This window comes from Lissotriton vulgaris, chromosome 10 (genome assembly GCF_964263255.1).
Source record: "Lissotriton vulgaris chromosome 10, aLisVul1.2, whole genome shotgun sequence".
In the NCBI taxonomy this organism is placed as follows: domain Eukaryota; kingdom Metazoa; phylum Chordata; class Amphibia; order Caudata; family Salamandridae; genus Lissotriton; species Lissotriton vulgaris.
In genome coordinates this window covers 2,445,758-2,473,560 of record NC_141698.1, presented here as the reverse complement: position 1 = coordinate 2,473,560, position 27,803 = coordinate 2,445,758, and the positions used below count along the sequence as shown (strand labels likewise).

The 27,803-nt window shown below is 50.5% G+C and overlaps 1 protein-coding gene across 5 annotated transcripts in view; it reads right to left on the bottom strand.

Moving 5' to 3' along the window:
• Positions 1-27,803, bottom strand: part of IQSEC2 (IQ motif and Sec7 domain ArfGEF 2) — a 942,770-nt gene that overhangs the window by 180,849 nt on the left and 734,118 nt on the right. For all 5 annotated transcript variants that reach the window (XM_086940141.1, XM_086940140.1, XM_086940143.1 and 2 more), the window contains 2 exons: positions 24,738-25,124; positions 22,850-23,697 (listed from right to left, as the gene is read on the bottom strand). In XM_086940141.1, coding sequence (XP_086796267.1) covers positions 22,850-23,697; positions 24,738-25,124 — 1,235 coding nt within the window. The remainder of the gene's footprint in view (positions 1-22,849; positions 23,698-24,737; positions 25,125-27,803) is intronic.

The following is a 27,803-nucleotide window of genomic DNA, read 5'->3' as shown; positions in this document are numbered from 1 at the left end:
GGGAGGGTTACTGGTGAGCTCTAGGCAATAACCATGTTAGATAATTTCCAACACCCATTTGACTGATGTTATTGATTGCCAAATGGGAAGAAATTTCTTAAGTCTTCCCCTGACAGGTGTATGATGATCGGGAGGAATTATTATGAAGTCACTGTTTGTAGACAGATGGCGAGGTATGTGTTGGGCTACCTCTACCTCTGCCTTTAAAATTGTTCCATCTGTAACCGCCTTTGTAAAATCCTCGGGGGGAGGATTGATTTTGTGTTTTATAGGAAGATGTGTTGGCATCTGTAGAGGTACTTTTCGAGCCTCCCCTATTAAACGAGCAGCAGAAGGACCCTCCGTTAGAGGGTGCCCATAGTGCCCCATAGATTTTGCAACTTCTGCATATTTCTTCATTTTTCAAGTGATTCATCCACTTGAGGACCAAATAGATGTTCCTTATCAGATGGGGCATTTAGCATGGTTTGTTGTACTTCTGGTTTTAAACGAGAGATTCGTAACCATAAGTGTTATCTAAAGAGAATACTAGTGTTGACTCCTCTGGCTGCAGTATCAGCAGCATCTTTAGCACAGCTAATGAAGGAATTGGAAATTAGTTTTACCTCTTGTACTAATTCTTGTCCTCTTTCTGTGTTCTTCTGGGAGATATTAGAGTAAGTAATCCATTTTGCCTCAGTGGGTGCTGTCATATCTAGCCGAAGGACCTTGTGTATTGGCTATATGCCGGTGGTTGACTGATTTTGCCCAAGGCATGTTGAAATTGAAATTGAAATTGAAAGGCTCTTATATAGCGCATGGCTACTCGGAAGCATCCCAGCGCTTGATGTTAAATAGAAGGGTGATACAGAAGTTGAAAGATGGAGAGGGCTAGTTTATGGCCTAGGAAACAATGCTGTTTTTAGCTGTTTTCGGAACACCAACAGGCTGGGTTCTAAGCGAAGTGATAGCGGTAGGGCATTCCACAGCTTTGCTGCATTTCGGGAGAAAAGGCGGTCCCCAGATCGGGCTTTGTTGGTCCTGGGTGTTATAAGGAGATTTTGTTGGTTAGAGCGAAGGTGCCTGGATGGAATGTATGGTCTGATCATATCCTTCAGAATGGGGGGGGCCGTTCCCATAGAGAGTTTTATGGACCAGACAGAGAGTTTTAAAATGAATTTGCTCTTTTATTGGGAGCCAATGTAAGGCCCTTAGTGCGGGGGCTGCGGTGGTACGACGGCTGGTTCCGGTGAGTAGCCTTGCTGCGGAATTTTGAGCTATCTGCAGTTGACGGATGACTGAGGTGGGGGCTCCTAAGTAGAGAGCATTCCCATAGTCCAGCCTCGATATGATGAGGCCTCAGAAAAGAACAAGGAGAACCCTACTCACATAGGAACCAGGGCATGAATTTATATCAAAGAACAACGGCTCCCGTGGACTAGATAGGATGAGGGACTGGACTATGGTTTTCTTCGCAGTTTCAGGTAGCTGGGGGAGAATTTTACGAATGGTTCTTATTAGACCGAAGCACGTAGCCACTGTCTTTTTTGCCTGAGTTTTAAAAGAAAGCTCCGTATCGAGCCAAAACCCTAGGCTTTTTATCTCCGATTTGGGGGTAGGTCCGGGTCCCATGCAGGAGGGCCACATAGAGGGGGTGTTAAAGGTGGCCTTTCTTCCGAGCAACATCAGCTCGGTTTTTCCTCCATTCAGTTTTAGGAAAAACCGAGCTGATGTTGCTCGGAAGAAAGGCCACCTTTAACACCCCCTCTATGTTGCCCTCCTGCATGGGACCCGGACCTACCCCCAAATCGGAGATAAAAAGCCATGGATCTTGGCTTTTGTATTAGATTGGACTCCATGTCCGGATGTGGTACATCCCCTGTAGTTTGTGAATTTGCTCTTTTACCAGCATTACAGACAACCAAGGAATATAAGGGAAGCTGGCCCTTAATACAGATTGGGTAAGATTGTGGGGGTTTATATATTTTATCCACCCAAGGCGTTATAATACGTGCCCTTACTAGATCTTTAAAAAAGGTCATCACCATGCCTCATACCTTTTAACATAGGTAATGACTGTGTTGTCCTATGTGTGGTTCCTAATATATCAAACACTAAATCTTCTTCTAAAGACTCCTTGTCTAAAGTAACTCCACGGTATGTGGCTGCCCTGGCAGTGAACTCCTGGTACGAGGTGTCATCAGGAGGGGAAGGTTTAGCAGGGTATAGATCTGGATCTGCAGGAGGATCTGTAATCACCCCATGGATCTAGTGGTGGTCGTCCCTAAGTGTCACCACCGTCCACTCTATCAGGATCTGCACCTGGAGAGCCCAGCGATGCAATGTCTAGAGGGTCTGCTGGTAGTACAGTAGGTACTGGTGGAGGGGTAGGAGAAAAAGGATGAAGAGGGCTAGTAGCCACGTCCTTCTTCTTCTTAAGAGGGCTGTTGTATCCAGGGTCTCTTGATATCACTGGATTTGCTGTAATATGTCCAGTGTCTGGATTTATTTCCAGTTTTTTCCAGTTTTGGTTCCAGCTTTTGCTGCATGGACTCCAAAATTGGCTCTAGAGGCTTCTGAATAGTATCTTTTTGTTTCGGTGCCGAAATGTTTGGTGCAAAGCTGGATTTGGCTTTTTTGTCTTTCGGAGCCAAATCTTTAGGTGCCGAAGTATCTTGACATGAGACCGAACCGGAAGGCTTGACTTGTGCTTTCGGTGCCAAGCTGGAGGGCGAGGCATTAGAAGCAAAGTCTAAGTGCCTACCATGGCCGGATGGCAGTGGTGGCCCGGAAGCCTTATATTTGATGGAAGCATGTTTTGTGGGTAAAGGGGCTTTGGTACTCATGGCACCTTGACTGTCCGGAACGTCTTGGGACTCCAATTCTATCGCCACTGTGGAATCTGAGTCTTGGAAGGAGAAGGCATCTTCTGCCTACGGTGCTGACGCTTCCATTTGTTCCTGTTTGATATCTTCTCTGAAGTTATCTGGGATCTCTATGATGTTTTGTCACTGCATTTCTTTCCATCCAGCCTGGCAGTCTCGGAGAGTCTTTTTCAAGCAGAATAAGCAACACGTGTCACAGTCATCTTCCTTGTGCCCAGGAGATAGGCACTAATTACAGACTTTGTGATGGTCGGTGCGCGGATATTTGGAGTGGCACCGAGGGCAGAATTGGAATGGAGTCCGTTCCATTGGCAGATTTACTCGATGTTGATCTCTCGAGTGGACGTGAAAGAATGGGCTAAGCCCGAAGGCCACAGTTGGAGTTCAGTCGATTTAACTGTGATGGTGTTCTGATTTTCAACACGCGGAGGACTGGAAAACATGGTTGAAACAATACCGAAAAGGGTACATGGTTCGAACCAAAGGGATTCTGACGTATGGTCTCGACCCGGAGCACAGCAAACCATGTCCGAACCCAATACATGAATGGATATCTCGATACTACACTAACTTACTATATTGTCACCCTCTTGCTTAAAAACAAGCTAACAAAGGAGTTGTTGCCCATGCGCACTATCACCAAAAGGAGAAGTCACCTTCCCTCGGGACTGGAAAAGACGTATTCGAAGAAAAACAATTAACAAACATCCGGACCCAACACTAGATGGCAGGAGTGTGCAAAGCATGTGTATCTACAGCACAAATGCCTTGAACATGGTATTTCTATAGCACAAACGCAGCCAAAAGGCAGCAAAGCGCAGTACAGGGTCATACACAAACATAATACGAGTGAATGGTGAGGAATCTGGTTTGTGGATAGTTAATGCACTGTACTGTAGTGGTCTTTAAAGAGGAAAGATTTAACTCTTTCCTAAATTGGATCAGCATTGAAGCAGTCATGATGCATACAAGGACGTTGTGTCTGCTGCCTTGTTTCTTCTTTTTTACAACTCTTAGTCTGCTGGAGCCCTGACTGTGGGTGTGCCAAGAGCCACCAAAGATGGTGAGCTTGTCTGCAAGATGAGCAAGGTAACCGAGAACCACCAGAGATGGTGAGCTCGTCTGCGATATAAGCGGGGTTGGTGAGAACCACCTCATATGGTGAGCTTGTCTGCGAGATAAGCTAGGGTGCCGAGAACCATCAGCGATGGTGAGCTTGTCTGCAAGATAAGCGGGGGTGTCGAGTACCACCAGAGATGGTGAGCTTGTCTGCGAGATAAGCGGGAGTGCCGAGAACCACCAGAGATGGTGAGCTTGTCTGCGAGATAAGCAGGGTGCTGAGAACCACCAGAGATGGTGAGCTTGTCTGCGAGATAAGCGGGAGTGCCGAGAACCACCAGAGATGATGAGCTTGTCTGACAGATAAGCAGGGGTGCCGAGAACCACCAGAGATGGTGATCTTGTCTGTGAGATAAGCAGAGGTGTCGAGAACCACTAGAGATGGTGAGCTTGTCTGCAAGATAAGCAGGGTGCCGAGAACCACCAGAGAGGGTGAGCTTGTCTGACAGATAAGCGGGGGTGCAGAGAACCACCAGCGATGGTGAGCTTGTCTGTGAGATAAGCAGAGGTGTCGAGAACCACTAGAGACGGTGAGCTTGTCTGTGAGATATGCGGGGGTGCTGAGAACCACCAGAGATGGTGAGCTTGTCTGTGAGATAAGCAGAGGTGTCGGGAACCACTAGAGATGGTGAGCTTGTCAGCAAGATAAGCAGGGTGCGGAGAACCACCAGAGATGGTGAGCTTGTCTGCGAGATAAGCAGGGTGCCGAGAACCACCAGAGATGGTGAGCTTGTCTGTGAGATAAGCAGAGGTGTCGAGAACCGCCGGAGATGGTGAGCTCGTCTGCGAGATAAGCGGGGGTGCCGAGAACCACCAGAGATGGTGAGCTTGTCTGACAGATAAGCAGGGGTGCCGAGAACCACCAGAGATGGTGAGCTTGTCTGTGAGATAAGCAGAGGTGTCGAGAACCACCAGAGATGGTGAGCTTGTCTGCAAGATAAGCAGAGGTGCTGAGAACCACCAGAGATGGTGAGCTTGTCTGTGAGATAAGCAGAGGTGTCGAGAACCACTAGAGATGGTGAGCTTGTCGGCAAGATAAGCAGGGTGCTGAGAACCACCAGAGATGGTGAGCTTGTCTGCGAGATAAGCAGAGGTGCTGAGAACCACCAGAGATGGTGAGCTTGTCTGACAGATAAGCGGGAGTGCCGAGAACCACCAGAGATGGTGAGCTTGTCTGTGAGATAAGCAGAGGTGTCGAGAACCGCCAGAGATGGTGAGCTTGTCTGCGAGATAAGCGGGGTGCCGAGAACCACCAGAGATGATGAGCTTGTCTGACAGATAAGCAGGGGTGCCGAGAACCACCAGAGATGGTGAGCTTGTCTGTGAGATAAGCAGAGGTGTCGAGAACCACTAGAGATGGTGAGCTTGTCTGCAAGATAAGCAGGGTGCCGAGAACCACCAGAGAGGGTGAGCGTGTCTTACAGATAAGCGGGGGGCCGAGAACCACCAGCGATGGTAAGCTTGTCTGTGAGATAAGCAGAGGTGTCGAGAACCACTAGAGACGGTGAGCTTGTCTGTGAGATATGCGGGGGTGCTGAGAGCCACCAGAGATGGTGAGCTTGTCTGTGAGATAAGCAGAGGTGCTGAGAACCACCAGAGATAGTGAGCTTGTCTGTGAGATAAGCAGAGGTGTTGAGAACCACTAGAGATGGCGATATAAGCGGGGTTGGTGAGAACCACCTCATATGGTGATCTTGTCTGCGAGATAAGTGGTGGTGGCGAGAGCCACTTGAGATGGTGAGCTTGTCTGCGAGATAAGCGGGGGTGCCAAGAACCACCAGAGATGGTGAGCTTGTCTGCGAGATAAGCTGGGGTGCCGAGAACCATCAGCGATGGTGAGCTTGTCTGCAAGATAAGCGGGGGTGTCGAGTACCACCAGAGGTGGTGAGCTCGTCTGCGAGATCAGCAGAGGTGTCGAGAACCACCAGAGATGGTGAGCTTGTCTGCAAGATAAGCAGAGGTGCTGAGAACCACCAGAGATGGTGAGCTTGTCTGTGAGATAAGCAGAGGTGTCAAGAACCACTAGAGATGGTGAGCTTGTCGGCAAGATAAGCAGGGTGCTGAGAACCACCAGAGATGGTGAGCTTGTCTGCGAGATAAGCAGAGGTGCTGAGAACCACCAGAGATGGTGAGCTTGTCTGACAGATAAGCGGGAGTGCCGAGAACCACCAGAGATGGTGAGCTTGTCTGTGAGATAAGCAGAGGTGTCGAGAACCGCCAGAGATGGTGAGCTTGTCTGCGAGATAAGCGGGGTGCAGAGAACCACCAGAGATGGTGAGCTTGTCTGACAGATAAGCAGGGGTGCCGAGAACCACCAGAGATGGTGAGCTTGTCTGTGAGATAAGCAGAGGTGTCGAGAACCACTAGAGATGGTGAGCTTGTCTGCAAGATAAGCAGGGTGCCGAGAACCACCAGAGAGGGTGAGCTTGTCTGACAGATAAGCGGGGGTGCCGAGAACCACCAGCGATGGTGAGCTTGTCTGTGAGATAAGCAGAGGTGTCGAGAACCACTAGAGACGGTGAGCTTGTCTGTGAGATATGCGGGGGTGCTGAGAACCACCAGAGATGGTGAGCTTGTCTGTGAGATAAGCAGAGGTGCTGAGAACCACCAGAGATAGTGAGCTTGTCTGTGAGATAAGCAGAGGTGTTGAGAACCACTAGAGATGGCGATATAAGCGGGGTTGGTGAGAACCACCTCATATGGTGATCTTGTCTGCGAGATAAGTGGTGGTGGCGAGAGCCACTTGAGATGGTGAGCTTGTCTGCGAGATAAGCGGGGGTGCCAAGAACCACCAGAGATGGTGAGCTTGTCTGCGAGATAAGCTGGGGTGCCGAGAACCATCAGCGATGGTGAGCTTGTCTGCAAGATAAGCGGGGGTGTCGAGTACCACCAGAGATGGTGAGCTTGTCTGCGAGATAAGCAGGGTGCCGAGAACCACCAGAGATGGTGAGCTTGTCTGCAAGATAAGCGGGAGTGCCGAGAACCACCAGAGATGATGAGCTTGTCTGACAGATAAGCAGGGGTGCCGAGAACCACCAGAGATGGTGATCTTGTCTGTGAGATAAGCAGAGATGTTGAGAACCACTAGAGATGGTGAGCTTGTCTGCAAGATAAGCAGGGTGCCGAGAACCACCAGAGAGGGTGAGCTTGTCTGTGAGATAAGCAGAGGTGTTGAGAACCACTAGAGATGGTGAGCTTGTCTGCAAGATAAGCAGGGTGCCGAGAACCACCAGAGACGGTGAGCTTGTCTGTGAGATATGCTGGGGTGCTGAGAACCACCAGAGATGGTGAGCTTGTCTGCGAGATAAGCAGAGGTACTGAGAACCACCAGAGATGGTGAGCTTGTCTGTGAGATAAGCAGAGGTGTCGAGAACCACTAGAGATGGTGAGCTTGTCTGCAAGATAAGCAGGGGTGCCGAGAACCACCAGAGACGGTGAGCTTGTCTGTGAGATATGCGGGGGTGCTGAGAACCACCAGAGATGGTGAGCTTGTCTGTGAGATAAGCAGAGGTGTCGAGAACCACTAGAGATGGTGAGCTTGTCAGCAGGATAAGCAGGGTGCTGAGAACCACCAGAGATGGTGAGCTTGTCTGTGAGATATGCGGGGGTGCTGAGAACCACCAGAGATGGTGAGCTTGTCTGACAGATAAGCGGGGATGCCGAGAACCACCAGAGATGGTGAGCTTGTCTGCGAGATAAGGGGGGTGCCATGAACCACCAGAGATGGTGAGTTTGTCTGCGAGATAAGTGAGCGTGCCGAGAACCACCAGAGACGGTGAGCTTGTCTGCGAGATAAGAGGGGTGCTGAGAACCACCAGAGATGGAGAGCTTGTCTGCGAGATAAGCGGGGTGCTGAGAACCACCAGAGATGGCGAGCTTGTCTGCGAGATAAGCGAGGGTGCCGAGAATCACCAGAGACGGTGAACTTGTCTGCAAGATAAAAGGGGTGCCATGAACCACCAGAGACGGTGAGGCTGTCTGCGAGATAAGCGGGGTGCTGAGAACCACCAGAGATGGAGAGCTTGTCTGCAAGATAAGCGGGGTGCTTAGAACCACCAGAGAGGGTGAGCTTGTCTGACAGATAAGCGGGGGTGCGAGAACCACCAGCGATGGTGAGCTTGTCTGACAGAGAAGCGGGGCTGCCGAGAACCACCAGAGATGGTGAACTTGTCTGACAGATAAGCGGGGGTGCCGAGAACCACCAGAGACGGTGAGCTTGTCTGCGAGATAAGCGGGGGTGTCGAGAACCACCAGAGATTGTGAGCTTGTCTGACAGATAAGCGGGGTTGCCGAGAAACACCAGTGGTGGTGAGCTTATCTGTGAGATAAGCATACATTTAGCTTGAAAAGAGACTACCATATGAATTACAGCTTACTTACAGTTACATTAGGGAGCAAGTATCATCACCCACTACATGGTTGTCTGATAAACCTCTTGGGTTCCATGTATGTGGTAATTGCTCGGTGTGTAAATTTGGCTTAAATAAGACAAAAAAATTCAGGAACAATACACCAAGAGAGTACTACGTTAATTGTGTCATCAATTGTAATACCTCCTATTCTGTGTATATGATTATCTGTTCCTGCCAAAGGAAATACATCGGAAGTAGTAAACGCAGCCTCAAAGTAAGGATCCAAGAACATGCTAGAGCTACCAAAGATAGGGATAAGAGATATCCTGTCTCAATGCATATTCAACGAGAACATCCTAATGAAATGGGTTTTAATTTCCATGGTATTGATCATGTTAAATTGCCAGAAAGGGGAGGGGATAGAGAGCTACTCCTCAGGCAACGTGAAGCCTCTTGGATATGCCATCTGAGGACAGTACAGACTGGACTAAATATTAATGATGAGTTGCACTATGTCCTGTGATGAACTTTGTCCATGTAGTCAGCCTTATTTTCCCACTCCACTGTATAGATCCCTTTGATTCAATCTGTAAATACATGCCTGGTAGATATGTTTGTGTATGACAGACTATATATATCTCCTGCTATGTTTATACACTGTGACATATTTTTTAGAATCAAGAAAAAGGTGTTTTGACCATATATAGATACACAGGCGCAGTATGACTAACATGACAGTTTTAATCATATTGTGCTGAATATATTCACCATCTTGGCCGCTATATGGCCTGTATAATAACACTTGTTTCTCTTCTCTATAGGCTCACCACACAACATCTTTTATTTGTAAATCTATACTGTTATTACTTGTATCAAGATATGCCCTATTGTAGGCAATGTATCAATACTAATATCATATATCCCTATAGCTTTTCATGATCTGCCCTATATAAGGCTCCACTACAATATGGCCGCCTTTGTGATTAAAAGATGGGCGACGTAATTCCGGAATCAGGAACTACTGTTTCCATTACAATTCGGCAATAATAAGAAACATTAACAATCTAGCACCCAATACCTTATAAGTGTGTCCATTTTTGAGTCTTTATATGGGGATCCTTGTTGTTTTTCATGTTCTGCCCTACGTAAGGCACCACTACAATATTGCCGCCAGTGTGACTAAGAAAATGCCCGACGTAACTTTGGAATCGGGAACCACAGTTTACAACACACAGTTTCTTTGATAATTGGGTAATAATAAGTAAGATTTACATTCTAGCACCTATTACGTATTAAATGTGACCAATTTTAGGTCTTTACATGGGGTTTACAATTTAGATCGATGTTTCTCGGTCAGCGTTTTTTTCGTGAGCTCATGGCATGATACTTCGACTTAGATATTTTATGTTGTCGGTGTGAATAAAGATTATTCCCCTTGTTTGAAGCCCTATTAATGACATGACCGCCATGGGTCTCTATGTTCTGCTTAGAAAGGTCCCCACTATTATATGGCCGTCATTGTGATAAATAAAATGGCGGGCGGAAATTAGGAATCGGGAACACTCTAGACTTGCGAACACGACATTACAAATATAGAAAACATTATATTATTACTGTTCGTGGCTTTTTAGCATCTTTAAATAGTGATCTAAATAGAAAAGATGGATTTTCTTTTTCTTTTTTAATAATCAGAGTGAAACTTAGTCATGTAACTCTTTGTATACTTCCGGGTCGGGCTATTTAAAAATGCCGGCTCAGTGTAGGCCTGCTAAACGCTACCCCCGAATGCATGGGAGATCGCGTGGTTACGATGCCACTGTTCGCATTAAGTCGGGACTTTGATTGTACACGAGGTTACTGGGTTACTTGCCTTTAGATATAATGGGGTACCTCTTTTCTCTACAGAGATTAGCGCTTTTCTATGGAGTTGTTAACTCCCTGTTTTATAATGTTTTATATAGCTTTTTAGACTGAATGGGAGACTTCTTTTCTTTGGAGAGGTTGGCGCTTTTCTGTAGAGTTGTTAACTCCTGGATTTCCAACTTCGTATACAGTCTTTTGACACAATGGGGTACTTCTCCTCTCTAAAGAGGCTAATGCTTTTCTGTGGGGATGTTAACTCCTTTATATACTATGTTTCAAATAGCCAGTTCCGTTGAAATACTTCCTTTTGAATAACATTCTGTTTGAATGTTATGTTGATTGGCTGAACCTCCTTATACTAAAATGTTCATGTCACATTGAGATAACAACTGGCAAAGTGACAATAATATGATGTTCTCAATATGAATCAGTTTGCTTTGGGAATAGGACGATAATCATATGGATGTCATGCTTTTATTAACTGAGGAGACTGCATTTTTTCCGCTCCTGTGTTTCCCTTGTTGCTTTCATAGACATATGCTGAAACGGGTGGATCAGTGATCGTAGCAATGTAATAACTAAGATGCACTAGTATCTTGGACATCATGAATTTATGCGGTCATATGGTGCTATTCTTTCGACTGAGCCTTTGAGATTTCGACTGAGCCTTTGAGATTTCTCTATACAATTTCGGTCTTTTTTCTTGTTTTTGAGGATCTGACCATGAAATAATGGAAAAATTCCCTTATTTTGTGGTCATAAAGATCAAATATATTTCTTTCCTGCATGTATTCTTTCTTTTTAAGTGCTATATTAATTTAGGTTATTCAATACACCCTCCTGGTTTTTTAATTCTGCTTTTAACCTGGAGTTTGTGTATTGACTTATACAAATCACTTTGTTATTTAACTTCACAAATTCATATAGGACACTATGTTACATATGCTGCTCAGACCTCCATTGTCGTTGAGTAGTATGAATCTTGCATGAAAATTTTGAAAAAACTGTCATGTTCCTTCACTGTTACAGATGATAAGAATATACCAAATGAACGCTTCAGTGGAACTACTATTGAGAATACCTTTCAATTGCGTGACTTGAGGATTACATACATTATTGATTTGAAGGTATCCTCGTGAATGAAATCAATATTTTTCTTCTTCACTAAAGGTGTTTTTTTAGAAATATGTGCATTTTTTGAAAGGTTGTCGTCTTGGTGATTGGGGAAAGTACCTTTGTTCATAAATAGTTTTGAGATTTAAATTGCTTATAATAGTGAAAGCACTTGGCATGATGCCAAGTTATATTTCTAAAATTGTATAGGTTTTTAACATGAATAAATATTTGTCATAAAAATGAAATGTTTTTACGTATAAATATGGATGAATTTTGTATCAAACATTGTTTTTAATTATAAATATGTAATCATGTGTTCTATTTTCATAAAGTAAGCTGTAATTCATAGGGTAGTCTCTTTTCAAGCTAAATGTATGCTTATATGTTTTTTCTATATAGCCCTGAAGAAGTCTCCTGGTGAGACAAAACGCGTTGGCTATGTCTTTGATGATTTTAATTCTGGAAGAAGTTTCTGTCTTATGAACAATAAAGAGAAAAAATCTTGGAACAAGAAACCACATCAACTCATTTAGGATTTCTTCCTCCCTTATGTGCCTATTGTCAACAGATAAAAAATTTAATATTGAATGTGATACTTGAAGGATATCTTTAACTGTTCTTAGAGTGCTGAAACCACTTTTTGTTGTTTTGATATTTATAAGCTTTGTCTTACATTTTTGGGGAGTGGAGGGGGAAGCGCTCCCTGGTTTCGTGCACCAACAAACTTAGCGACACTTTTCATTTGGTTGAGTGTGGGCTCTATTGGCCTCTGCCCTTTGTTCTTTTGCTTGTATTTATCTTTGAGATAAGCGCAGGTGCAGTGAACCCCCAGAGACGGCGAGCTTGTCTGCGAGATAAGCAGGGGTGCGGAGAACCACTAGCGATGGTGAGCTTGTCTGCGAGATAAGCGGGGTGCCAAGAACCACCAGAGATGGGGAACTTGTCTGCGAGATAAGCGTGGGTGCCGAGAACCACCAGAGATGGTGATCTTGTCTGCGGGATAAGCGTGGGTGCTTAGAACCACCAGAGACGGTGAGCTTGTCTGCGAGATAAGCAGGGTGCTTAGAACCACCAGAGACGGTGAGGTTTCCTGCGAGATAAGCACGGGTGCAGTGAACCCCCAGAGATGGCGAGTTTGTCTGCGAGATAAGCAGTGGTGCGGAGAACCACCAGCGATGGGGAGCTTGTCTGTGAGATAAGCGGGGTGCCAAGAACCACCAGTGATGGGGAGAGGCGGCAGACCCGAGAGCAGAGGACGGCCCGGGACCAGGGTTCGATTCCCGGCGCGGCAGGTTTCTGGACCAGGGTCAGCGGACTCGATAATTCTCTCGCCTCGGTGCCCACTCTGATCAGTGATCACACTCGGCAACTCTGGGCATTAGCTTGCCTCATCTTCACTAACGGCCCCACCAGACCGCCGGGGATGCCTGGTCTCACCCTGGAGATACCCATTAAGGGACCATCTCTCAGGGAAGCCAGGAAGGGTTTCGCAGCGGTCGAAGCGCCTTGGGACCCTACGGGTAAGTAGTGCGCTATATAAATGCTAATACATACATACATACATACATACAGATAAGCCGGGTGCCGAGAACCACCACAGATGGTGAGCATTGTAATGTAATGTAATGTAATGTAAGCAGATTTATAAAGCGCGTGGTTACCCGGAGGCATCCCAGCGCTACACTTGAAACAGGCTTACCCAGGGGAAAAAGAACAGGAAATCATTTGGGGAAGAGAAAAGTCTTCAAAAGCTTATGAAAGCGTAGATGACAGGGTTCCGCACATAGTTTTAGTGGAAGGGAATTCCAGAGCGTGGCTGCCTTTACAGAGAAACGGCGACCACCCATGCGTGTCTTCCTAAATCTAAGGACTGTGGCCAGATGTTCATTGTCTGAGCGTAAAGGTCTGATGGCTTTGTAGGGTATGACTAAACTCTTCGTAATAGCGGGCCCTGGTCTTCAAGAAGTTTGTGTGCAATACTCATAGTCTTAAACTTGATCCTCTCACGGACAGGGAGCCAATGGAGCACTTTTAGTGCTGGTTTTGCTGACTTCCTAGAGGAGGTGCTCATCAGAAGCCTGGCTGCAGCATTCTGTGAGACTTGAAGTTTATTAATGGTGGATTCGGGGGCTCCCAGAAAGAGCGCGTTACTATAGTCTAGTCTGGACAAGACAAGTCCTTGTACCAACAACTTCCTAGAATGTTGTGGAAGGAGGGGAAGGACTTTCCGGGCAGACTGAAGAAGGCCAAAACAGATGCCAGCTGTGTTTTTTGCCTGGGTTTTAAAGGAAAGGTCCTGCTCCAGCCAGACCCCCAAGCTAGGGCTAGATAGAGGTTGGTAAAAATTGATACTTGTATAGCGCACTACTCACCCGCAAGTATCAATTTTTACCAACCTTTATCCGGCCCAACTGCCTGGGTGAGCTCCCTAGCCCTAAAAAAGAAATTAAGAGCTTGGGGGTCTGGCTGGAGCAGGACCTTTCCTTTAAAACCCAGGCAAAAAACACAGCTGGCCTTCTTCAGTCTGCCCGGAAAATTGGTAATGTAGCCAGCTTATTGCCTAGCATCATAATCTCGGTTTCCGACCCGTACAGTTTGAGAGATGAGTCACACATCCAAGCGGGCCCTCGCTACAGCAAGCACGGTGCAGTGCACCCGTACGCGGGACCTCGCTACACCAAGCACGGTGCAGTGCACCCGTACGGCGGGCCCTCGCTACAGCAAGCACGGTGCAGTGCACCCGTACGGCGGGCCCTCGCTACAGCAAGCACGGGTCTTCATTGTCCGGACGGATGCCTATGGCAAAGGAGTTCTAGGTTACTGGCTCAACTCAAAGACAAGTGTAAAGAGCATCCCACGGCTTTTATTAGTTGTAGGTTACTACTCAGAGAGCGGACCTACGTGGCCATTAAGAAGGGAGTCTCTGCTAAGTACCCAGAGGACTGCAGTGAAACCAGCGATGGATTCAACTTGGCAACCAGCTTCCCAGAGGAACGGGGACCTTACCTGGAGTCTGAACTGGAAGGAAAAGCTGGGTCCCTGATTTGAGGAGCCTGAAGCTGACTTAACTGAAGTGAAGGGGAAGGAGCGTGTGAACCCTGCCAAGGCAATCAGAGCGAGTGATCCTTGAGTCGGGGTTTGTCCTCCCAGAAAGACTCACGGGGGAGTGAACAGTGTGGTCCTACATTGAAGCATTGTCTCTCCTACTTGCAGAAGCCAAGAAACTGTCATGAAGTGCATCTGAAGAAGAGGACACTGCTTTGAACCCCAGTGTGTCCTAACACATGGTTGTACCCAAAGCAGACCGTGCCTCAGGTTAACCAAATGTATCTGAAGCAGAGAAAGCCACAGTGCATCAAAGAGCTGGTGCTGGAGAAGACTGGCAGACGCACCTGTGACCTTTGGCTCGTGTCCAGCTCACCCCAGAGGCGAGTCTCCACCATCAGCCACATCTGCGAAGCTGGATCATGTCCCCGTCAGATATGAACGGTGGCCTCCTAAAGCTGCTACTTCCAGACTCGAGTCAAAGTGATGCTGCACTTGCAGCCGGCACATCTCCTTTCCCAAGGAGGCGAAGTCCCTGACACGTGCTGAGGGCCCGACTGCAGCCGACAAAGGACTAAAGAGGACTCGCTTGTGGTGAGAGAGCTTTTGGGAGAGAGAGGCGGGGCTTGCAGCCGGCAAAGATGGTTGCAGCCTAACGAGGCTCCCGACCCCCTGCCCGCTAATCCGTCCTATAATCCTGCTGTGGCGCTGGGTTCCCCGCCGAAATTCGGGGGGGGACTCCAGAGGAAGCTCCTGTGCCTGCTCCGGTCGAGGCAGAGCACCCCTACAGCCACTGGAGAGGGGAAGCGCTGGCGGCAGAGCTCCGGCCGACTGACTCGCAAAATGGCGGCGGCCCCGAGACCTGGGACGCAACCATAGGGATCCTGCCAGCCCACTCGTTCCTGTGGCCCACCTACGAGGACTCCCCTGACGCCTAAGACCGACCGGGAGGGTGGGCGGCTGCTGCTGGGATCCTTGGCCGGGAGCAGTGTTTGCCGCCACTCTGCGACACCGACGAGACCTCTCCCCCTGCACGAGAAAGGCCGACTCGGCATCCCGGCTCCGGAGGCCAGCAGCGTCCGAGGGCACACAGAGTGGAGCTGCGCTGCTCTCCCTGCCTCCCCCCGTTCGCCTGAACTCACCGAGCTGCGGGGACCGCCGGCTGTGAGTGGCGGCCCCGCTTGCGGCGTCACTGGGCGGCCTGAGCTCCCGGCTGCTGGGACTGCGGACACTGCTGCTCCTCCCCGCTTAACTGCCTGCGGCACTGCGGCCCAGATCTTCGGCGGCCCGAGGCGGCCGGGAGAGGCGGGGGCCGCGAGTGCACCTTGGATTGGACTGAGGGGGGAGCCCACCGGCGCTGCACTCTGGGGCCAAAAACTGCGGGGTGAATGATCAGGGGACCGCTGGCACTCTGCTGATACCTGGCGGGCTGGAGACGCCAGAACCCCCGGCGCATCAACTACGCCTGGCGACTGCGAGCTCTCCCGCAGAGTCCGGACACGGCAAGGCGGAATCCTGCTGAGCGGAGAGGGAGCATCCAGTTGCTGTCCTTGGGCCGACCCTGCCGGGAGTACCACATCTGCGGGGCGCCGAGGGCCCCGCGGCACGCAACTGTTCCTTGGCTGCCGCTGGGAGAGACCCGGCACTGGTGAGTGCGGCACTGGGGGAATCCTCCTGGACCTAGCCCCCTGGTCTAATCCGCAGAGGCTGTTGGGCAGTGGATATAGGCGCACACGCCTTGGACGATGCGCTGACTCTCACTCCGCGGACCCCGGCTTGAGTGCTTGCCACCAGGGGGGGAGCGGCGGGGTTATCGTTCCTTCGCGGCCCTGCGGATAACGTCGGAGTAGGGCGCTGAGCCCTGCCTAGTGGTACGCGGCAGGAAGAAGGGGGCTGGACAACTGGGAGCTGCGGTGGATCTGCAGCCCTGACCGAGCACCGACCGTTCATCCAGCGTCCGCCGGCCTACCGACCCCTGCTGACTGTGAATTGTTTTCCTCACTGGGGCGAACCTCGACTGTCACCACCGGCACTGGGTTGCCCTGGCCCGGGAGCTCCAAGACGCAATGGGAAAGCCCAGAGGCCCGAAGGGAGAGGGAGGCGTTGGCTCGGAAGCTCCCGACGACACATTACCGACCCCACTGGACCTCCAGCAGATGCAGGACCGGATACTAGAAGCCATCAACGCCTCAAAAGACGCCCTGCACCAGGACATAGCGCAGGTGGCCTCGAGCCTTGGACTACTGCGCGCGGATCATGGGAAACTGTCGGACAGGGTCAAGACTGCAGAAATAACCCTGAAAGAATTAGTACCGGCGCAAAAATCTGTGGAAGGTCGACTATCAGAGGCTTTAGACCGGATACGGGCCCTTGAGCGGCGGGCGGAGGACGCAGAAATTCGCACTAGGCGCAACAATGTACGCCTTGTGGGCCTTCCGGAAAAAAAAGAGGGGCCCGACATTGTGGACTATCTGACCACCTGGTTACAGACAGAGGTGGCGCCTGAGGGCCTCTCTCCTTTCTTCACCATTGAAAGAGCGCACCGAGTACCAGCTACGCCACCCAACCCGGGACAATCACCCCGGCCAATAGTAATCAAACTACTGCATTACAAGGACAGAGACTGGCTGCTGCAGAGAGCGAGAACAGCGGGCCCCTTCCAGGTGGACAATTGCAGAATGACGCTGTTCCCGGATTACACCTTCGAGACCCAGAAGTTACGGGCCTCCTTCTTATCCATTAAAAAGGAACTGAAAACAGAGGGCCTGCAATACTCGCTGCTCTTTCCGGCCAGACTGAGAGTGGTAGTGGACGAGAAATCCCTGTTTTTTCCCACCTCAGCGGATGCATGGGCCTGGTGGGACATGTACAAAGCTGGAACGGACGGAGCACGCATGAGAGAAGAGGAGGAACGGCTTCGGCAAACGCTGCGAAGATCTCGAAGGGTGCGAGGTCGCAAACGTAACACTGGAAGACCGACGGTCTCGCAGACGGAGAGTGAACGGAAGGCCGCACTGCAGGCGGTAATTGAGGTGTCAGGTGCTGTACTGACTCAATCGGAGCGGGCCTCAACTCAGAGGCTCGGGCAACGGACTCTGAAACGGAACTATCGGAATTTGGCGGCGTGAAAGGCCCGGAGGTCACACCGCAGACTTCGGGGAGATTGTCGAAGGCTAGGGGCACGCTGTCCGCCCGGGGCTTCCCTCACTTGTTGGAACTTGGCTGTCCTAATGGCTGGAGCAGGCTGAACTTGGACGATAATGTTGTGAGTAATATGCTTTTGGAGGGCGGGGGGGGGGGGACCAGAAGTCTAACACCCGTAGCCAACCCGCGCCTCTTAGGGCCCATAAGGCCTCCGTAGTGCAGACTGCGGATTAGATGGGAAGGGGGGCACGTTTGCCCACACAAGGTTTGGATGGGACCGACTATAGCATGGTTAGGTCCTGTTCTGGGGGAGGGAGGGGAGCCTGTGGCAGTTGGGGTAGCCAGGGGAACTGTTATGGGAGGGAGGGGAAGAGTTGTTGTTGTTGCGGGGGGGAGGGTCGGTGTCATCATGAGTGATCGGGAACAAGGATGTAAAACACTGCACCATACTACACGGGATAATGGCTAATGCGGGAGTGATAAAATGTGTGACCTGGAATGTGAGGGGACTGCACACCATGCCCAGACGCCACAAGGTTCATGCCTATCTAGTTCGCAGGGGAGTCCACATTGCGCTACTGCAGGAGACACACTTGACGAAACAGGAGGGGGTGGCACTGCAGCGTAGATGGAGGGGACACTTATTTAACACCACATATTCGGCCTTCGCTAGGGGGGCTTTGATCTGGATAAGGGCGGGCACACCGTTCCAAGTCACTCGGCAGGTGGTGGACCCGGAAGGAAGGTTCGTAGCGGTGGAAGGCACCCTTAGAGGGCATCATATAGTACTTTGCAGCGCTTATGCACCCAATGTAGACCAGGCTGCATATTATGCGCGGCTCTCTGGGGAATTGGCTAGTTACCTTGCAGGCCCCGTTCTGTTGGGGGGGGGACCTTAACTCAGTAGTAAATGTTGACCTAGATAGATCGCACCCCCCTTTACGCTCTTCACCCGTACACAGGCTAGCGAAATGTAGGGCTGACTGGCAGGAGCAGTGGGGATTACTTGACGCTTGGCGCATGCAGCACCCGCTTGAGCGAGACTACTCGTTCCACTCTGGCCTCCATGACCTCCACGTACGTATAGACGCCTTCTTGTGCTCGCTGCTTGTGCTCCCCGCAGTAACCCACACTGAATATCTGGCGCGCACGGTTTCGGACCACAACCCATTACTGTTGTCGCTTAACTGGATGACTGAAATCTCTAAGGTCCCGACCTGGCAGCTTCGACCGGATACATTAGACGACCCTCCGTTCCGAGAGGCGCTGAGAGACAGAATTGAGCAATATTTTGTGGAGAATGAAGGATCTACCAACTCCAGGGCCATGGAATGGGATGCCCTTAAGGTGGTAATTCGCGGGAATTGTATCGGAAAGTTCGCGGGGGCCCGCAAAACTTTGCTAGATGATTTGGACAGGGCGGAACGTAAACTGCGCGAGGTTGAGCGGGCACGACCGGACCGACCTGACCTACAGGGAGTTCTCCGTGCGGCACGGGAAGCGTTGGCAGTAGAACTAGAACGCCTCTGCAGCTATGACTATAAGACTTATTTGGTGAAATCGCATGCCGAGGGGGACAAGGCGGGGACCCTGCTGGCCTGGCTTGCCAACCTCACCAGGCGTAGCCACCCGATCCTGGCAGTCTCAGGGGGGGGAAGGCAACATGTGTACCACGCAATCGGCGATCCTGAATAGTTTCAGGGCCTATTACGAACAGCTGTACAGGAGTGACCTCGGGGACAGGGAGAGAGATACCGCTGCTTTCCTTGAAGACCTGCAGCTGCCGCAATTAGACCGGGATCAGGCGAAGGCCTTGGGAGGCCCGATAGACTTAACCGAAATCAGAGGAGCGGTAAAGCGAATGGCCCGGAATAAGACCCCGGGCCTGGATGGCTTACCGATTGAGTTCTATGGGCGATACCTTGATCAGCTAGGCCCGCGGCTCCAGATTATTTATGCTGAGGCTAAGATTCGGGGACGACTGCCAGCCTCAATGCGTAAAGCTCTAATGATCCCACTATTAAAACCGCGGAGGGAGAGAACTGATACCGCGTCCTACCGACCCTATCAATGCTGACCACCGACTATAAGATCCTGAGCACGGTGCTAGCGACCAGGCTACTGCAACAAATGCAGACGCTGGTCCATGATGACCAATCCGGGTTCATTCCCAAGCGGAATACCAGCCACAATATTAGACAATTGACCCGCCTACTGAGCAGCCCAACACCAGAGGCAAGAGCTCCCTTGGTACTGGCAGTGGATATAGAGAAGGCTTTTGACAGCCTGGAATGGGAGTATCTCTATAAGGTGATGCGGTGTTTTGGGCTCGGGGAGGACTACATACAATGGACAAGGATATTATACGCCGGGGGGAGAGTGAGAGTGGGCACCCTGGTTTCGGACACATTCGAAGTGCTTCGTGGCACCAGGCAGGGCTGCGCGCTGTCCCCGCTGTTGTTCGCCCTGGCGGTGGAACCTTTGGCGGAGATGGCTAGGAGAGGCACCTATAATGAGGGCCTGGCCCTCAACGGAGTCCGCCATTTTATCTCGCTATACGCGGACGACCTCCTCCTCTTCTTGGAAGACGCGGATGAGGCGCTGTCGGGGGCGGAAAGACTCCTTGCGCGCTTTGGTGAAATCTCTGGTCTGAGGGTTAACTGGGCCAAGACCTGCCTGTTTCCCCTACGTAAACATGAGATCCAACCCTCCCTCCGGCCTTCAATTCGATGGGAGCCCAGTTGCCTGGAATACCTGGGAGTACACATCTACCACGAAGAGGCGGACCTGTTAGGAGGGAACATTGGACGCTGTATCCGGGCCCTAAAGGGCAATATGACTTTCTGGGCCACTCTCCCGCTGTCACTGACGGGCCGCATATCACTGCTTAAGATGATAGCATTGCCCAGATTGCTGTATTATTTCCGGACCCTGCCTGTCTGGGTCCCGGCCGCGTTGTTTCGGCAGCTGCGCTCAATGATTATCTCCTTTTTGTCGGGCACGGGCAGGCGAAGAGTGGCACTGACCACGCTGATCCACCCGAAAGACGAGGGAGGCCTGGCCGTCCCGGATTTCGAGCTTTAGTACTTAGCTGCTCAGCTTCAAACGCTAACGCAAGAAATTGCGAGAGCTTACCGCGGCCCAGAACAGGACCGAGATAGCGGCATCCCCCGACATGTGCTTGCCTTCATTGCCCTGCGGCAGAGATTGCCACTGAGAGACTTATCCTGGGAGGAGAGAACTCTCCGCCTGTGCTGGAATCGCTCGGCGAAACGCGCGGGGATTAAATGCCCATACGCGCCCGAGATCCCTCTCGGCATGGTGACGGCACTCCCACATGGGGGGGACTGGTCACGTCTGCAGGGCTGGGAAGAGGTGGGACTACAGGTGGTGGGGGATTTGTACGAGGATGGAGCATTGGTCCCATACCAGACGCTGCAGGAACGCTTCGACCTCCCACGAGGTGACTACTTATTGCATGCAGCAGTGGTGCGAGCCATACAGGGTCACTGGGGTATGGGGCTTGCTGAGCCACCGACAGCCCAGGCCTGCCAGTACATTATGATGTCGGCAGGCGTTTATAAGGCAGTTACGTGCTTATACTCGAGAATGCTGCGGGAAACGCTGCAACCACTGACCTCTCTGAAGGTCAAGTGGGAATCGGACTTCCAGGTGGAGATCCCGGACACCACGTGGGGGCAACTAGTAGGTCGGGCTAGGAAGAGCACGAGGAACGCACGATTCCAGCTCATCCATTGTTATATTTTCCACAGAGCCTATCTTACCCCGGGCAACATTCGGAAATATTTTGGGGCGGAGGACGCCGCTTGCCCACGCTGCAACGCACTAGGGGAGGATCTGACTCACATGCTCAGAGAATGCCCCCACCTGCAAGTGGTGGTTTTTCCCTTGCCAGTAGTAGAGTTGGGAAGTTTCAGTTATAGGCACTACAGGGAGGGAGGGGATTAGACCAAAAAACTGAAAAGCAGACAGTGGAACCCCCCGCATGCGATGTACAGAACCGGCCGATTGTGAGGATTGCAATGCCCTGTGACTACGCCGCCCGACCTCCGGGGTGTGGGCTAAACGGCTGTGTATACCGGTTGGAGAACTTGCACCGAGAGGGGGGGATTTCACACTGATGGTGTCTATGTGATTGACGTATCATATGTTTGGATCTGCAATAAAAATTGTTTACAAAAAAAAAGTGAGAGAGCTTTTGGGACACAAACTTTGAGACATAACACTATACGCTAGCGGTTGGGGGGTGGCGAATAGAGGGGTTTGCACTGTATCTGTGCCACTAGCCCATTACATCTTTTCCTTCTTTAAAGGGAGGTGGAGGGGGGAGGAAGAACTTAAATCAGGATAAAGTGGCCCTCCGCAAGTGAAACATTAACCTGTCTTTTGCAGTGTGTAGCATTTTGTTTTCCATGTATTAAAACACGTTATTTTCGCAAAAGACAAGCACTAGGTTGGACAATCACTTATTGTGCTATTGGGGGATTGTTGAGTTTTGAGCTTGTTGCAACCCCTGACTACTTCCATGTGAAGTCTGCAAGTATGAGCAATCGCCCCCACTACCGCTGAGTATTAAATGGTGAAGGGGTTGTACTTGGTATAGTTTGCAGAGTCATAGCAGGACGGACCACAGGAACGGAACATAAGAGGCAAATTACTCCAAGCACCATGGCAGAGGGTGAGGCCCTGAAGCCCCGCCCCAAACTGGGTCTGGCAAGAGGGAAACAGAGTAACCCCTATCTTTCAAGAACTTAATGCATGATCTAAAAAGGAACCAACGCCCATGCTGCCAAGAACATGGCAGCCCAGAAACTCAGCACCCTGCTCCCCTCATGCACAGAAGTGGGCAAAGTTATGACTCAAGCAGCTCTACACTTCTGCAGCTCCAGCACCCTTTATCACTACATTCCCTGTTCATTGAAAAGGCAGCAGTGTCAATCTCCACACATAAGAACCCAACGTCCTGCCCGTCACTGGTACATCTGAGAAGGATCTAATGGGAGTAACTACACAGGGGTGAATCTCTAGCCATCTTCATCCCGTATTACCCTCTGTAGGATCAGGACTCTGGAACCAGCACTCTGGCACAGGTGCCCCTACAGAAGCCTCACCACCTCCTCTCACTGCCTCTGGAATAAAGCCCGCCCAATTTCCCCCTCACCTCCCATGGAAGGAGGTGTCAGTGACCACCTCGCAAGAACACCCCTCGTCTTCTTACTCTTAGAGTGTAGGAAAGGACCAAAGATTAAAGACGCACACACTCTACACACAGGCAATATACCATCTCCACTGCCCCCAAGCCCACCCCATGACCTCAGCACTTACTTGTTAAAGAGGTTAAGGCCGATGCGGTACTGCCGCCTCTGAACGACATCGTTGTTGAAGGCGGGTGAGTCCCAGCTGTGCCGGGTCTCCCGCTGGTAGGTCTGCTTGCACATAGTATTCGTTGGAGGCTCCCGCAGGCTGTCTCGCGACGAGGACCCGGTGCTGCAGTTGATGGTTTCATTGGAGTTAGTGGTGCTATTCAGGCTGTCATTATCACCATCTGAGTTTTCAGGGTCAGACTTGGGGTGGAGTCCAGTTGTTGCACTGTTGCCATTACCGGCTGCCACAGCCTCAGGGTGAGGGTGATAGTGACGGTGTGCGTTGAGTGGTATGGGTGGCCGTGCTGGGCCCTGGGGGTGCACATGCTTGATCGTGCCATGGGGGTCACAGTTCTCCTGCTCATACACGGCTGGTCTGTTGGTTATCGAGCCCCTGTCTGAACGATCACTGAGATCCACAGAACTGTCACTGGGAGGCTCGATGGTCAATAATGGGAGGTGCGCCCCCCGCATTCGGAAGTCCCGGCACTCCATGCAGGACGGTGTGCTCTTGCGGCTGCCGGTCTCTCGACTGTCCTCCCTGGATGAGGTCGCCCAGTACTCTTGCCGGGCGCCCGCACCCACATGGATATCCTGATCTGAGCTAGGTGATCGGTCTAGAGACATGGGAGACACGGGGACACCTTCGTCCATATAAAGCGTGACATCACTGAAAGAAGTGGCTGTGCTGTCCTCTCGCTTGTCCTTGCCCTCCCCCTTCTCAGGCACTCCTGAGTCCTCCCGACGGTCAGTACAGTGAGGAGTCCGGCAGTTCAAAGCATCATCGATTGATTCCGCCAAGGACTTTACCTGAGGAAGAAGTCACAGCATTAGAATGGCGACCATGAGTGAGTCGGACAGTAAGATTACTCTAATATGGAGCTAGTCCTTGGAAAGATATCAGCTTTAAGAGGAAGAATGTTCTACAATCCTACAACAGAGCATGCTATCCAGTTCACTGAGCCAAGACATCATGAAAAAGGCGCCTGCCAGAAACCTATCCCTGGGAGGCGGCAAGTTCTTCTCTAGTCCAAGAGACTTCCCTCTAATTACAGAGAACTAGCATCTACAACACACAACAGTGCTCACAGTGAGTGTAGTATGGAGCTGAGAAGGTGGGCATCAGGTCCCTCTGATACAGAGCAGGGTTTGGAACACTGACACCACAGGAACATGTAGACAACACAAAAACACAAACCAAAACAGCTGCACAAAGCCAATGCGCACTCTCTAGGTTTTGGTGTCTACTGTTAGGGATGTCAGTTCCCTTAAGTCTCAGCAGAAACAAGTAAAAGGACAGCATCATTATTCTAGGGTCACACCAGTGCCCCTGAAGAACCATGAAGTAATGAAGGTTCAGTACACAGCATGGCCCCAGACGTCCTGCACCAGCTAAAGCACTTTCCAAATTGATCTATATCAAACAGAGTACATCCTCAGTTGTAAGGCAATGGGATGGTGGATTGAGTAGGGCAATAAAGGAGATGACAAAAAGAAAGAGATTCTTTAGAAGATAAGTGACATGACGCAGCCGGCTCTGAAGCAGCAGCTTTTATCATATATCTCCTTTGTGGCACTGCTTCATTTCTCTCATCAAGCACCTCAGTTTAAAACATGGCTTCAGTCCTTCAGCGCCCACCAAACCAAGGTGGACGTGGCAGAGCCTCCATAAAGGCCCACAGAACCCTTTGTCTGACCCTCCTGTGTTGCTTTGACAAAAAGTCTTCAGACTTGCTGAAAGGCTCACTGTGCTCTGATGTCCCTGTCTCAATGCAAGAGTTGGCCCCAAGAAAGAATGAATGGCTTGAAGATCCCACACATGCTAAGAGTCAGAACCGTCTTAGACTCACCTGCTTCGAGAAGCTATCCTCCAGCTCAGTGGTCTCGGAGAATTCCCCAGAAGTGGTGATGGATTCCCCATCCATGCCACTGCAGGCACTGCCATACTGGAGACTCCTCTCAGCCTGAGTCCGCGCCGCTGCAGACACCCCCTCATCCAGGGACACAGGCTTTCCCTCGAAGTAAGCAGCGTTCTGGTGCTTCTCGTACTCTTCAAAGGAGTACTGCATCCGCATGTTGGAAAGAATAATGCGCCGGGACATGCGGCTCTCTGATGCAGAGCTACGAAGCCGCTCAAAGTTCTTATTCATGCGATATTGTCGAAAGGCATTCTGAATGGTTCGTGCAGCTCGCCGACTCAGGAAGTACCCACCATACTTGCGTTCCAACATCTCCACCTGTTTAGAGAAACAAAGGAAGGGACAGCAGCAAAATGGGAGACTCCGCGAACATAAGCAAATCATTCGATAGCAGATTGGAAGGAAGCAGACCACGTGTAAGCTGCCAGCAGCCGGACATCACATCAGGCAGCCAGCACTGGGGCCCTGCTTCAGAATGCCAGAATATATCCTCAGACTACCAGCACCAGACCATCTCCCCAGACACCAAGTGACAGACTACCTCAAACTGACACCATCCAAACCCACCATCTCCTACACTCAAAATACAAACCTATGGAACACAAATGCGACTCCAAGGAGGTTACACGTGGTCACATGGTGCATTTTTGGTATCCAGATGACACCTCCAGAAGACACTCTGTCCATGAGACTGCCACAGCGACCATCTGACACCAGCAGAAGAAAATCCCTGCATGAGACAACCACTGCAACCAGCGAATGCCACCAGAAGACAATCCCTCCATGAGACTGCCACTGCAACCAGCTGAAACCTCCAGAAGACAATCCCTCCATGAGACTGCCACCGCAACAGGCGGACACCACCAGAAACCAATCCCTCCAGGAGACTACCAACACAACCAGTGGACACCACCAGAAGACATTCCCTCCAGGGGACTGCCACCTCAACCAGCTGACACCTCCAGAAGACAATCCCTCCAGGAGACTGCCACCTCAACCAGCTGACACCGCCTGAAGACAATCCCTCCAGGAGGCTACCAACGCAACCAGTGGACACCACCAGAAGATAGCCCCTCCAGGAGACTGCCACCTCAACCAGCTGACACCACCAGAAGACAATCCCTCCAGGAGACTGCCACCTCAACCAGCTGACACCTCCAGAAGACAATCCTTCCATGAGACTGCCACCGCAACAGGCGGACACCACCAGAAGACAATCCCTCCATGAGACTGCCACCGCAACAGGCGGACACCACCAGAAGACAATCCCTCCCTGAGACTGCCACCGCAACAGGCGGACACCACCAGAAGACAATCCCTCCAGGCGACTACCAACACAACCAGTGGACACCACCAGAAGACAGTCCTTCCATGAGACTGCAACTGCAGCCAGCGGATACTGCCCTTATACTGGCAATAGCCTGCAGACAACAAACGCAAATGTCAGTTCTGGCAGTGCCTGCCAGCTTAAGTAACAACCCTTGCCTACAAACTACTACCACAGATCTGCCCCAAAACTCCCACAAGAGTGAGCTAGTAAGGGACATTTAATGCAAACAACCACCTGCTATTTGACTACCAAAACAAGATCTACCCTCAAACTAACCTTGACTCAGCCATGAGGTTAACATAAGAAGAAGAAGACCCTGCCTTCAGAGTACTGCTGTCGGCACACTGCATGGCAAGGACCAGCTAACTGTTGCTGTTAGTCAATTTCAATTCATAAGTCTTTATTTCGATTTTCAGATGTTGCTGTTAGTCTACAACCCCAGGAGGTCAAGCCCACACTGGAAACAAGAAGACTCACCCATGCCCTCAAAACGTTACCTGCGCTCCTCGAAACTTCAAGTGCCTATACCCTTGGTACTAAGACAAGGCACTACCATTGCCTTTATACTGCTTACACAAAGGAGTTACCCAAGCCCATTCTACTAAAATGAGGACTTACCCATGTCCTCGTCCAGTAACAAGGAGTTGCCCTTGCCCTCTGATAAGACAAGGAGGTTCCCTTTCCTCCATACTAACACAAGGAGATACCCATGCCCTCATACAAGGAGTCATTCATACCCTCCGTACTACATCAAGGAGTAAGCCTTTCTCTCCGATAAGACAAGGAGTTTCCCTTTCCTTTGTGCTAACACAAGGAGCTACTCATGACCGCATACAAGGATTCACCCATGCCCTTCGTACTAAGACAAGGAGTTACCCATGACCGCATACAGGGAGTAACCCATACTCTTCGTACTAAGCCAAGGAGTTACTTATGCCCTCTGTTAAGACAAGAAGCTACCTGTGACCGCATACAAGGAGTCACCCATACCCTCCGTACTACATCAAGGAGTAAGCCTTTCTCTCCGATAAGACAAGGAGTTTCCCTTTCCTTTGTGCTAACACAAGGAGCTACTCATGCCCGCATACAAGGAGTCACCCATACCCTTTGTACTAAGACAAGGAGTTACCCATGCCCGCATACAAGGAGTCACCCATACCCTCCGTACTATGACAAGAAGCTGCCATTGCCCTCTGATAAGACAAGGAGTTTCCCTTTCCTTTGTGCTAACACAAGGAGCTACTCATGACCGCATACAAGGAGTCACCCATACCCTCCGTACTACATCAAGGAGTAAGCCTTTCTCTCCGATAAGACAAGGAGTTTCCCTTTCCTTTGTGCTAACACAAGGAGCTACTCATGACCGCATACAAGGAGTCACCCATACCCTTTGTACTAAGACAAGGAGTTACCCATGCCCGCATACAAGAAGTCACCCATACCCTCCGTACTATGACAAGAAGCTGCCATTGCCCTCTGATAAGGCAAGGAGTTTCCCTTTCCTTTGTGCTAACACAAGGAGCTACCCATTCCCTCATACGGATTATATACAAAGAGTGACCGATGTCCTCCATACCTTCATCGTAACACAAGGAGTTACCTCTACACTCTGTGGTAATACAAGGAGTTAGTCATGCCCTTATACTAATACACAAGGTGTGACCCAA